General features: G+C 45.2%; 1 protein-coding gene across 7 annotated transcripts in view; it reads right to left on the bottom strand.

Annotated features, from left to right (window-relative positions):
- Positions 1–5,935: 5,935 nt before the first annotated feature.
- PGBD1 (piggyBac transposable element derived 1) overlaps positions 5,936–12,914 on the bottom strand; it is a 58,965-nt gene continuing 51,986 nt past the window's right edge. For all 7 annotated transcript variants that reach the window (XM_077885898.1, XM_077885897.1, XM_077885896.1 and 4 more), the window contains one exon: positions 5,936–8,059. In XM_077885898.1, the coding sequence (XP_077742024.1) occupies positions 6,505–8,059 (1,555 nt within the window). In that variant the 3' untranslated portion in view covers positions 5,936–6,504. The remainder of the gene's footprint in view (positions 8,060–12,914) is intronic.

Genomic DNA, 12,914 nt, shown 5'->3' on the forward strand with positions numbered 1-12,914 from the left:
TTTTTTTTTTAATTTATGATAGTCACACAGAGAGAGAGAGGCAGAGACACAGGCAGAGGGAGAAGCAGGCTCCATGCACCGGGAGCCCGACGTGGGATTCAATCCCGGGTCTCCAGGATCGCGCCCTGGGCCAAAGGCAGGCGCTAAACCGCTGCGCCACCCAGGGATCCCTCTACCTTTTATTAATAGCTCTTAAGGGGATGGGATATTCATTGTTTGAGATGGGAATTTCTTAGTAGCAAAATTTTGTGCTTTTTCCTTATTTTACCAGGGGTTCCTGTCATGGCACTGCCATCTGGGGCTGTCTGGTGTGTGTCTGGCTCCTTGTGGAGTGTTGCCAGGAAGGCCTGGACCTTCCCCATGGCTGGCCACAGCCTCCTTGCTGGCCTCCGGGCATCCCGTTCAAGCCCCTCCCTAACTGCCTACTCTGACAGGTTCACTAATATTTGTGTAGAAAACATTAAAGACTCAATTTCCAAATAGTCCCCCCCCCTTTTTAAAAAACTAATCGTAAGATAACATAATTTCTGAATCTATTATTTTCCAGTTAAAAATGGCCTTTTTGGTCCAAAGATACCAAAAACTACAGCAGCAAACAAATCAGATGAAGTGGGATCCTTGGGTGGCTCAGCAGTTTAGTGCCTGCCTTCGGTCCAGGGCGTAATACTGGAGACCCGGGATCGAGTCCCACATCGGGCTCCCAGCATGGAGCCTGCTTCTCCCTCTGCCTGTGTCTCTGCCTCTCTCTCTCTCTCTCTCTCTGATGAATAAAATCTTTAAAAAAAAAAAAAATCAGATGAAGTCCAGAGTGTGAGTGTTGGTTCCACCCAAAAGTTGGGGGCTTTACTGACAACCAAATGGCTTCCGGGTTTGTGATGGCTTAGTTTTACAACGGGCTTTCACTAATGGTACACACAAGAAACATTCAGGCACGTCAAAAGAGCTCCAGTTGGGCCATGTGGCTCGGGTTGTCCTTATATTTTCTCATTAGTAACTACTTGCAGTAGAAGCTAACATGCATTGTTCATACACATATATTCCTGTTGGAGTTCTCTGGTTGGTGGTGGGTTTTCCAGGGGTTTTGAAACATGGTTCCCTGGTCCTTTTAGTTTCAGTTGTATTTGTAGATGAAGGCTGGGAAAAGATCCAGGGATATTAAATGTGGACGGAGAGGGTGCCGCATGTGTCACTTCTCTTCTGTGTCTTTGGTTTCTCCTAGCAAAGTCTAAGACCACTGATGGTGCTCAGAGCACTGGATGACCAGTCCTTAGGTGTGCATCCCTGGACAAGCCAATCAGTCACTTTAGGAGACCGGAAATTCCTATGGGAGGGCTCCACATCTTAAGTACCACCCTTATACACGTCTGGTGGGAGCAAGTGCCCCTTCTCTTTGGAGCTGAATGATTTGGCCTCATTTTTCTAACCAGAAAACTTGATTCAAGCCTTCTATTATGTCAATTAATTTAATGCCAAATCAAGCAATCCATAAGCTCCGCTCTGGGTTATTCCCACCTAGAGAACATTATCAGTAACCCTCAACAGCTCAAGTAGAATCAGATCTGTCCACTCATTGAGGTCTGGCTATTGGGAGAATTCAGCAGGTACACCTGTGAAGGGCTGAGAAGTTGGGGCTCCTGCTGGCGCGAAGCGCCCGTTTCCAGAGGACCCCCACCCAGGTGTTTTTAGGCAAGTTGCTCTGAGATCCTACAGTGATGACAAAAAATGATGCAAAATGAACAAACCTTTTAGATTTTTTTTTTTTTTAAGGAAGAGTTTTTTAATTCAAGCCCAAGTTAGGACAGCTACCAAGGTTACAGTCTTCACAGAGAGAGTAGTCTGGTAAGGGAACATTCGGTGTAGGGCTGTACAGGTTTATTACATGAAGTTACGAACTGTTAGACGAGGCATTCCAGAAGGCTGCAGGGCTTATGTTACTTTTCCAGTATCTGCAGGGCTGTCGGACTCATGACCCTTTGGTTCAGAAGACTCCTTTTTGGTTATTTTCATTAGGAAGCACATGCACAAAGTGTGTGGGGTCGAAACGAGTCTCGTTGTGAGGTTTTGCAGTCATTCTAACTTTGGTGAAGGCCCTGAGAGCCCAGGAGCAGGGCGAACACAGGAAAACTTGAAGGTTCCCTTCATCCCGGGAGGTGAAGGGGTCCGTGAGATCTCGGAGGAGGGCGCGCCCTCCCCGCGGAAGGAAGCAGCCCGGGCAAAGGCCCGAAGGATGGGGTGAAAATGGTTTTCCGCTGGGTTTGCGTACGGCCCTTACGGTCGCCCTAAAAGAGGAAGAGCGGGTATTTCGCGTCACAGGTGGGCTCCTGTGTCCTGGGAGGCGCTGGGGAAAGTGTCGGCTTCCTGCTCCGGAGCTGTTGGGTTGTGGGGTGGGGGTGGGGGTGGGGGTGGGGGGTGGGGGGCGGTGGCGGGTCCTTAGCCCTCAAGCGGCCTTCCCTAGAGCCACGGCGTGCTGCAGCGAGCGCCGGGCAGGTGGGCAGGTGGGCAGGTGGGCAGGTGGGCAGGTGGGAGGGGCCGCTTGCTCGCCGACGCCCGGCGCCCCAGGGTGCTCTCGCCCGTGAACGCGGCCTGGTTCCGAAGGGACCTCGCGGAGCGGGGGGGCGGGTGGGGTGGAGGTGTGGGACCCAGGAAATTTAACAAAAACCCCCTGCCCCTGGACAAGCAGAGCAGGACTGATTCCATTTTGTGCTACACCCGCCACCTCCCCTATGACCCCCCATGACCTGCTTATGGCTTAAGGCGCTGCCCCACCCGAGTCAGGCCGCTGGGCACACCCTAATGGGAAATCGGCTCATGACAGTGTAACCCCGCTTTGTGCCCCCCAAAACTGCGCGCCGATTCTGCCCAAAGTAATAGGCCAGCTCAAGTGGATGCTACAGGGTAAGGTGTCATTCAATCGGCCACCTGCGTGTGGACCCACACGACTGTGCAACTATCTGGGTATCCCATGGGCCACTGGCCCCCCTAAAGCTGCTACGCCTCTTAGTCTCGGGGTCCGAGTCCCTGCTCCGCTGTGTCGGGTGCACGTGGACCCAAGCTCGAGCTTGTAAATAAACCCTCGTGTGTTTGCATCGGTGTCGGCTCCTCGGCGGTTTCTCGGATTCGCGATCTTGGGCACAACAGAGGAACCCCGGGAAGGTGAGCCCCCGCATCTCGGGCATGGTCACGCCACCGCCACTGCAGCGGGTGTCCCTGAGCCCATTTCCGGGAGAAGAGGGGAGCTTCCTGAGGGGGCCGGCCGCGCCCCTGCAGAACGGGCGTTGAGGTGGTGCCCAGTGTCGGCGGAGGCTTGGGGGGCGGTACTGGACGGGGTTGGGATTCCCCTCGGCTCCCTGGGGGTACGTGCGTGCGCTCCCTCCGCCCCCGCAGTCGTTATTCTGAAGCCCCCCGGGCACGCTGTTTGCACCTGTGCCTGGCTGGCGGCGCGCCTGCAGCCTAAGGGCTCTCGCAGGTGCTTTCGCAGATGCACCTCATTATCGTGCTTCTCCGTGAAGTACGTCGTCGCTCGCATCGTGTTCTTCGCTGTGCACAGGCCCTTGACTTCCGCGGAGTCCCAGTGGTTTATTTTTGTTTGCCCTGCCTCCAGCGGTACCCAGAAATCCTTTGCTACGGGTGTCAGGGACATTACTGCTTGTGCTCTCCTGCAGGATTTTAAGTCCTTCATTTATTTTGGTTTTATTTTTGCCTGTGGTCAACAAGGTAGTCAGGATTCATTCTTTTACGTGCGCTGTCCAGTTTTCCCAACACCATTTGTGAAGAGACCTTTTCCCACTAGATAGTCTCGCCTCCTTTGTCAAACTCCAATTAACCATATAATTGTGAGTTTATTTTCTGGGATCTCTATTCCTGTTCTAGAGACTTGTGTATTTTTGTGCCAGTACCGTACTATTTTAATTACTACAGTTATGAAGTATAGTTTGAAATCTGAGATGGTGACCTCTAGGTTTGTTCTTTTTCAAGATTGCTTTAGCTATTCGGGAACTTCTGTGCTTCCACACAAATTTCAGGATCATTTGTTCTAGTTCTGTGAAAAATACTGTTGGTGTTTTCATAGCGGTTGCATTATTTTTTTCTTAAGACTGTATTTGAGGGAGAGAGTGAGGTGGGAGGAGGAGCAAAGGGAGAGGGAGAAGCAGGCTCCTGGCTGAGCAGGGAGCCTGGTGTCAGAAAGCCAGAAAGCTGGGATCATGTCCTGAGCAAAGGCGGGCCCTTAACGGATGGATCCACCCAGGCACCCCAATAGGAGTTACATTAAATCGGTACATCCTATTCATTTTAAAAGTAATTGTTCTCCCATTCCACCAGCATGGAATGTGTTTGGTTGTGTCATCATCAGTTTCTTTCACCAGCGGTTTATAGTTTTCACAGTATAGGTCTCACACCTCCTTGATTGTTACTAGGTATATATTTTTGATTCAGTTGTATGTAAATGGGACAGTTTTCTTAATTTCTCTTTGCTACTTCATTATAGAAATACAGCGGTTTCTGTGTATTGATTTTTACTTTCTTGTATTGACTTTACTGAATTATCAGTTCTCATGGTTTTCTGGTTTCTCATGGTGTCTTTAGAGTTTTCTCTATGTAGTGTCATGTCATCTGCAAATACTGCAAGTTTCCTTCTTCCTTACTAGTTTCAGTGCTTTTATTTCGTTTTCTGTTCTGATTGCTGAGGCTAGGATTTCTAGTACTATGTTGAATAAAAGTGGTGAGAGTGGACATCATGGTCTTGTTCCTGATCTGAGGAGAAAAGCTTGTTTTTTGCTACTGAGTGTGATGTTGGCTGTGGATTTTTCATATTAGGCCTTAATTATGTTGAGATATGTTCCTTCTAGATCTATTTTGCAGAGGGTTTTTATCATGAATGGGTGTTGTACTTTGTCAGATGCTTTTTCTGCATCTACTGAAATTATCATATGGCTTTTATCCTTTCTTATTGATATGAGAGATCACATTGTTTTGTGAATATTGAACCACCTTGCAGCCAGGGAATTAATCCACTTGATAGCAGTTATGATTTTTTTGATATACTATTTCAGTTTGCTAATATTTCATTGAGGATTTTTCCATCTGTATTCATCACAACCTGTTTATCCTACACAAAGGGAGCTTACTAGGACTTCCCTCTCCTACTGAGTTCCCATGAGATATGGCCCAAGATCTTGTGAGATTTGGGCTGAAATCTTGTGAGATTTGCCCCAAGATTAAGTGAGATCTGGCAATGGAAAGAGATGGCTTGTTTTTGGGGGTGTGAATCACAGACTGCCCTGAAGTCGACAGCCTGGGAGAGCACTCAGGCAGCCTGCCTGTGTTCTCAAATGCACCAGCTCTCATACACGCTGTTCTATCCTACACCTACTGCCCTCCGGTTTCTGTCACCTACTTTACTGTGGCTAAGGGGCCACAAGGCCCATTCGTCCCTATTTCTGTGCTGTAGCCTGCAGGTTTTCTGTGTGTGTGTGTGTGTGTGTGTGTGTGTGTGTGTGTGTGTGTGTGGTGTCTTTATTTGGTTTTGGTATCACAGAATGATTTGCAAGTTTTCCTTGAGAAAAATAGGTATTAACTCTTCTTTAAATGTTTCATAGAATTCCCCTGAATCCATCTGGTCTCAGACTTTGTTGGGAGATTTTTGATTACTGATTTAATTTCTTTGCTGGTTATAGGTCTCTTCAGGTTTTCTATTTCTTCCTGATTCAGTTTTGGTAGTTAATATGTTTCTAGGAATTTACCTATTTCTTCTAGGCTGTTCAGTTTGTTAGCATACAGGTTTTTCTCCCTGGGCTTTATGTCAGCTTCACCCTACTGCTGACTTTTCCTTTCTTCTCCTGCTGATGCCACTGTTACCTGATTTGCTTCCTATTTCCTCAGTTTTCTTTATTCTTAGCTGCTTCTGCCAACTCCCACAGTCCCAACAAGATACACCTTTCATTTCAGTATTCAGAGGCACTACTTTACTTCCAAATTCTCCTTTATAATACTCTCTTTCAGTATCCCTGCCTGGCCCTTCTCTCCTACACACTGTCTGATCCAGTTTTATACCAATGCTGAGGTCTTTAGCCTCCTATCACCTCAGGGTTTTTTTAGATCATCCTTATGTCATGGACTCTGCCTCAATTTTTAACTGTAGATTCAGCCACCATTCTATGGTTACTATGACAGTGCATGCATTTAAAACAAAATCTCCACAAAAAAATTAGAGACACAATTTCATTCTATGTACAAATTAATCAATTCAACAAATGACTTCCCACATCTTGCACCAAAAATTAGTCATAGAAAAAAGGTAGCACTCAAGTTCAACACTGTAATTTAAAAAAATTTTTTTAGTTCCTTGTTATAATAGTCTTTGAAACTCTATATAGATGTTTGACTTTTGAAAATATAAATTACTTAATAATTTCATCACATATACCAGGTTTGCTTTGGAAGGGTAAAGTCTGATTTGTACCTGTAATTTGTCTTAATATTGGCACCATGTTCATTTTATCTGCCTTAATCTGATGGATTAGCATTGTGCTCCAAGTAGAAATGTGCAACATATTTCCGAAAATCCAGGAGGTCTAGAGAAGTACCTGGGTTACAGGTTCTGTGTAGCTGCCATGCATTGTTCATGGCTACATCAATTATGTAGCTCACCAAAACTGAGTACCATTTCTTGTTTCTTACTCTTACCCTGTATTTGGAAATGATTTGATCCATTTTAGATACACCTTCCCTGCATTCACCATACAATTTCACTATAGATGGTTGAGCTATCTGATGGATCTCTTCCTCATCAGAACAGCTTAGCTCACTGGCTGGTTCTATGCCCACAGCATTGGAGCAGAGACTGATAATGCCATCACCATGCCAGCGACACAAAATTACCTCCTCATTTTCTTCGACTCGGAAATCGAAATACCCCTTCTTCATTTTTCGCATATGTTCTACATTCATGAGGGGACATTTTTCAGTCCTATTTTCACGAATTGTTCCTGTGGCCCTCACTCCTTTCTTCTTCAAGGCTGATACCAATTTGACGCTTGTAAAGAAGCTATCAAAACACAGGTGATAGGGATATTGGCCTCTCTCTAAAAGAACATCAGCAAAATGCATCACTAGATTTCCACCTAAACCAAGATCAAGATCCTTATCCACCGTCACCATTGATTCTTCTTGATAGGGCTCAAACCACACCAGATAACCCTGTGTGGTTGTGCCACACCAAATTTTATAGCCAATTCTAATAGGTTTCCCATTCAGGAATTGGTCACTATCAAAACATTCACACATTGTCTTATCAAAATAATAGTATTCTTCCAGGGGAGCATACAGGAGGAAATTTCTGTTCATTTGCTTTATGAGAGGCCTCAATTTTGTAAACTTATCTTTTTGATCTAGGTGGCTATTATCTGCAAAATGTAGATATGAGAAAATCAATTCAAATCTGTCCCTTCTAATTGCATCTCTAACCAGGTTCTGGTCAGCATCAGAGATTTCCCAATACATTCCCCTTCTGGGACGCCTCACAAATCCACTCAAAAGCAGGATACCAAACACACACCTTACTTCCTGAACTGTGACTTCCAAGTTTACATTTTTCTGAGATGCATAATTATTGGTTTCATTGACAATCAAGTTGAATACTTCATCATCAAAAAACAATTCAAAGAGTTCTACTGGGTTCAGCTTCTCATTCTTGAGATTCAAAAGTCCAGAATCTAGTGCTAACCAGCTTGGGAAGTTAGGTTTAATGTCTCTTTTGGTCCAATTCTTCTCTGGCACATTTGACAGCCTTAGCTTTTTTTGAGCATGGTAGGCCTCAAGCTTGTTATCTTCTTCCACATCTGAGTCACCAGAAAATGCAAGGCCTTGGAGCAGTTCACTCACTCGAGCTTTGTCCTTTTTTCTCCCTTTTCGCATCATGTCTCCTGCAGCATATTCCAAGGAGGAGATGTGCATTTGGGCCCACAAGTCACCCGGGTGACGGTCCTTCAGGGTGTTCAAATGTGCAACTGTCTTGTCGGTGTGGACAGAAGTACAACAAAGTGGCTGGGGCACACAATCTCTAGGAATGAAAAACAACAACATACTATAAAAATCCTCAGTCTTACTACAACATGAATCTGATGACACCCAAGTATTCTTGGGTGGAGATTAACCACTTCTCACTCCTAGGACTTTGGCCAGACCTAACACTTCTGGCCTCTCCCTACCTTGGTCTCACTGGTCAAGACCGTGAGTTGTTAGCCTAAAAGAAAGAAAGAACTGGGCATCTTACTACAGTGCCTCCCTCCTCTTCAGGAGCAAGTGGCAGATATCCCATGTACCTTTTGGCCCCAGGTTCTATTGGGCAGGCCTGTGCAAGGGGAGGTCTGTTCTCTTTCTGCTCTAGAGCTCCTTTTCTAGCTGAGCTTCCATCAGTAATGAAGCCAAGGTTTCCACAATCATCTGTTTTACTCCTGTATCTCCATCGATTGGTTCTAAACTTGGACAAGGAAGAGGGTTGTTATTGACTGAGCTCCCTCACACCTCTCTCAGAATTTCTGAACATGGAAAGATTTAGCCTCTCCTAGCTCTACAATGATCTGGAGGACAAACTGCTCTGGGGAGAAACTTAAGAGAAACTCGAACTTCCTGCTGTTGAACTGATTTTTATGGTGTTTACAAGGAAGGAAGATAAAGTTACCAAAGTGAAAAGTATTATACACAAGCTTCTCTCTTAACATGAGAAATTTCCATTTCATTTACTAAAGTCTCATTGGTAAATAACCTAGTTGCAGAAGACATAAGGGGGAAAAAGCAGTGACGAGTATGCTACAATTTATAGTACATCCATTTACTTATTTGCTTAAAGCATTTATAATCCTGGGTGTCTCCAGTGTGTGCATACAGCCCATTCAACAGTTCCCTAACGTTCTCAACTGCAGGGACCCTGCCTTGATGCCACCATCATGCTGAATCTTTTCAGTCTAACCTGCTCATGCCTCTGCTCTCCCATCTCACAGACTCCTCCCTTCCCTCCTGCTTCCACTGCCCTTCCTGCTCCATTAACCGACCCCAAAACCCATCACCTGCCAGGATCATCAACCACCTGCCCTATTGTCCTTCTGTAGCATCATACTAGCCAAACTTCAGTACCTGGTAGAGCCCGTGGTTGGGTCTTCTCCAGTCCTCATGCCAGAGTGAGCGGCGCCACAGTACCCACACTACCGGGGAGACCGACACTGCTAAAAGTGCTGGTCTCCAAGATGCAGCTGGTCACTCACCCTGCCCAGGAGTCCTCCTTCCCCCTCACCTTTCCTCCCAGTTCCCAACATTTCACATCTTCATCATTCTTCTAAAAGCTTCGATCCCACAACTTCTTTTCCTACTCCAAAGAGAACCTAGAATTTCTCAGGCAGCAAAGTGCTTGTTGAAACAGTCTGCCTTCGATGGCTCCTATGATTCCTCTCCCAGTTCATCTCCAATCCTCTCCAGGCACTGGCATATTCACTTCTCTGCCTCTCTCCTTTCCACCTCCTCTGTCCAACAAACTCCCACCTCATCTCCCTGAGTCTTGTTTTAGGTGTCACCTCCTTCACAGGTACTTCTTTTTGCTGCACTGCAGCACCATCCCCTCTGCTGTGTCCTCATGGCACCTACTGAGGGTGGGGTCGTGGTAGCCATGGGATTCTGCGTAAGAGAGAAAAAATACTTCCTGAATAGGTGGATGACAGGAAAAAAAGTATGAAAGCTGGAACTTAAAAAAATGTGCCTGGAAGTCTTTTCAACAAAACCCTCTCTTGGTCTCTTATCAGTTCATCACTGATTCTCCAAACCTGACTCTTGATCCATACTTCTGTCTAGTTCATCTTGGCCTGTGACACCCTGAGAAAGTTTCCCTAATCATCTTCTCAGTGAGGGTGGCAGACTCACTGACTTTCCTGCCAATACTCCTTGCTCTCCCTTTTAGCCAGTGAGAAGCCCAGTTCTACTGGTGGCAGCAGTGTGTCCAGATAAAGGCCATGAATTGGTCTAAGCCAGTCCCAAAATCCCATTCCCCTTTCTAGATACTCTGTTCCCCTAGCCTCTCTTATAGCCAGAGTTGTTCCTATGAGTCGGTTTCAGCCAGTGAGAAGGAGGGGAAGACTGCTGAGGCTTTCTGGGAAGACATCTGTTTCCTTGGTGCCAGGAACCAACACTGGTAGAGGTGCCCTTCTACCCCCTTTCTGCTGTAACAGATTTAGTACTTGGAGTTGAAGGGATCATCCTATGGTCATGGGTTGATAAACAAGTCCTGGTTCCTTGAATGAGAAAACTGAATAATGACAAATCCTGGTGAGTATGAACCTTTTTAAACTGATCTGCGAGTACAGATGGTGCATTCTTTTCAGAAGCCAGTTTAGCAGTACTGAGTTAAATTTAGTAAAAACACACCCTAAGGCCCAGCAGTTCTGTTCGTAGGTATTAGTCCCAAAGAAATTTTCCCACAAGGGGTAGGTAGAGACTGCTCACAGTAGCAGTGTTCCTGCTGATGGGAGACCCAGAGGCAACAGCGTGACCACCTTTGGGGAAGCTGACGGGCAGGCCATGAGAGATGAGCCCGCAGATATGATGTAGCAGCTCTGAGTAAAGGGATAAATGTTTACTCAGAAATACAGATAGGCCTTGAAACATTATACTGATAAGAATATTCAAAATACTATTTAAATAACTTAAAACACTCACATAAAGAAAAAGTGCATATTTTACACAAACAGATATTGATAGTGGATACACATCATGGCCCAAAATGGTGGGAAGAAAGGGGAGTGAGTGGGGGAAAAGGAGGTAAAGAAACTGTGGGGCAGCTCAGGTGGCCCAGCGGTTTAGCGCCACCTTCAGCCCAGGCCGTGATCCTGGAGATCGGGGATGGAGTCCCACGTCGCATGGAGCCTGCTTCTCCCTCTGCCGGGGTCTCTGCCTCTCTATCAGTGTCTGTCATGAATAAATAAATCTTAAAAAAAAAAAAAAAAGAAAAAAAGAAAAGAAAGAAAAAAGAAACTGTGTTGCAAGGCTGTGGCAGGGTGAAGACGGAGTCAGATTTCTGGTCACTAAGGTTAAATGTGCCTGACAGGCACACCACCAGATTCCTATTTTGCAGTTACAATTACGTCACAAAATATTTCCTTTGGCTCAGACCTCCTGGGCTTTGAGACATTTCCATTTTCACGAAGAATTTAGCCCTAATTCCCTACCCTAAACATATGTCCCCTCTGCTACCCTGCATTGTCAAGCTAATTATTTTATTCTGTTTCCTTTCTCACCTCCAAAGACTTAAGGGCCTCACCGAAACCCGCCCTCTGCCTGTAAGCAGGTTCCTCCCATTATGCTTTAGGAGGATCTGTGCTACATATATCCATTCATTCATTCCCACAACCAACACTCAGTTGTTGTTGTAAAGTTGTTGATAGTAAAGTACCTATTACTATCTTTAATTTCTGCCTCATCAGCTACTTTCCTTTCAATTCTTGTTCAGGATTTTCCTATGCTATTTCTTTCTTGTTGCCATGACAGCCCTCACTCTCATCTAAATTCTCTGCCTTGGGGCAGCCCGGGTGGCTCAGCAGTTGAGCACCCCCTTCAGCCCAAGGCCTAATTCTGGAGACCCGGGATTGAGTCCCACATCGGGCTCCCTGCATGGAGCCTGCTTCTCCCTCTGCCTGTGTCTGTGCCTCTCGTTCTCTCTCTGTGTCTCTCATGAATAAATAAAATATTTTTTAAAAAATAAATAAAAATAAATTATCTGCCTTTTCTGGTTTCTCTTATCTGTAGCTCCACAAAGATATAAGGATGCTCAGGGAAGGGTGACCAGGCAGGGTAAACAGAGTCAGAATAGGATTCTTGGAAGCAGTTGTACACCAACTGAAAGTTTTGTGCAATGAGGATATTAGTAGGTCACCAAGGCATGGGGCCTCCTATGATTACAGAATTGAGAGCAGCACTCTTACTACATTATTCCAGAGAAGCAGCTTTGGTCCACCTGGTTTCTCTGGTTCCATTCCAATTTGTTCTTACAGCTGCAGGATTTAGTGATCAAAAATTCTTTCAGTTTCTGGTTGTTCTGGAAGCTTTTTTATCTCTCCTATTTTGAACAAGATCCTAGCTGGATAAAGTATTCTTGGCTGGATATTTTTCTCATTTTGGAACTTGAATATATCATGCCAGTCCTTTCTGGCCTGCCAGGTATCTGGATAGGTCTGCTGCTAGTCTAATGTTTCTACCCTTTTAGGTTATAGACCTCTTGTCCCAAGCTGCCTTCAGGATTTTCTCTCTGTTTCTGGGATTTGTAAGTTTCACTATTATATGTCAGGGTGTTGACCTATTTTTATTGGTTTTGAGGGAGGGGTTCTCTTTGCCTCTTGGACTTGGATGCCTGTTTTCTTCCACCAGATTACAGGAGTTCTCTGCTTTAATTTGCTCTATATGGTATACCTTCTGCCCCCCTCCTTTCCTTTTCTTCTGGGATCCCAATTATTCTAATATTGTTTTGCTTTATGGTACCACTTACCTTTCGAATTCTCCCCCGCTGATCAAGTAGTTGTTTATCTCTCTTTTTCTCAGCTTCTTTATTCTCCATCATTTTGTCTTCTATATCACTAATTCTCTCTTCTGCCTCATTTGTCCTAGCAGTTAGAGCCTCCATTTTTTATTGCATCTCATTAAGAGCCTTTTTTATTTCAACTTGATTAGATTTTAGTTCTTTTATTTCTACAGAAAGGGATTCTCTAGTGTCTTCTATGCTTGTTTCAAGCCCAGCTAGTATCTTTATAATCATTATTCTGAACTCTAGTTCTGACATTTTACTTATATCCATACTGATTAGGTCCCTCGCAGTCAGTACTACTTCCTATCCTCTCTCTTTTTTTAAAGACTTTATTTATCCATTCATGAGAGACACA

The sequence above is a fragment of the Canis aureus genome, chromosome 37 (assembly GCF_053574225.1).
Source record: "Canis aureus isolate CA01 chromosome 37, VMU_Caureus_v.1.0, whole genome shotgun sequence".
NCBI lineage: Eukaryota > Metazoa > Chordata > Mammalia > Carnivora > Canidae > Canis > Canis aureus.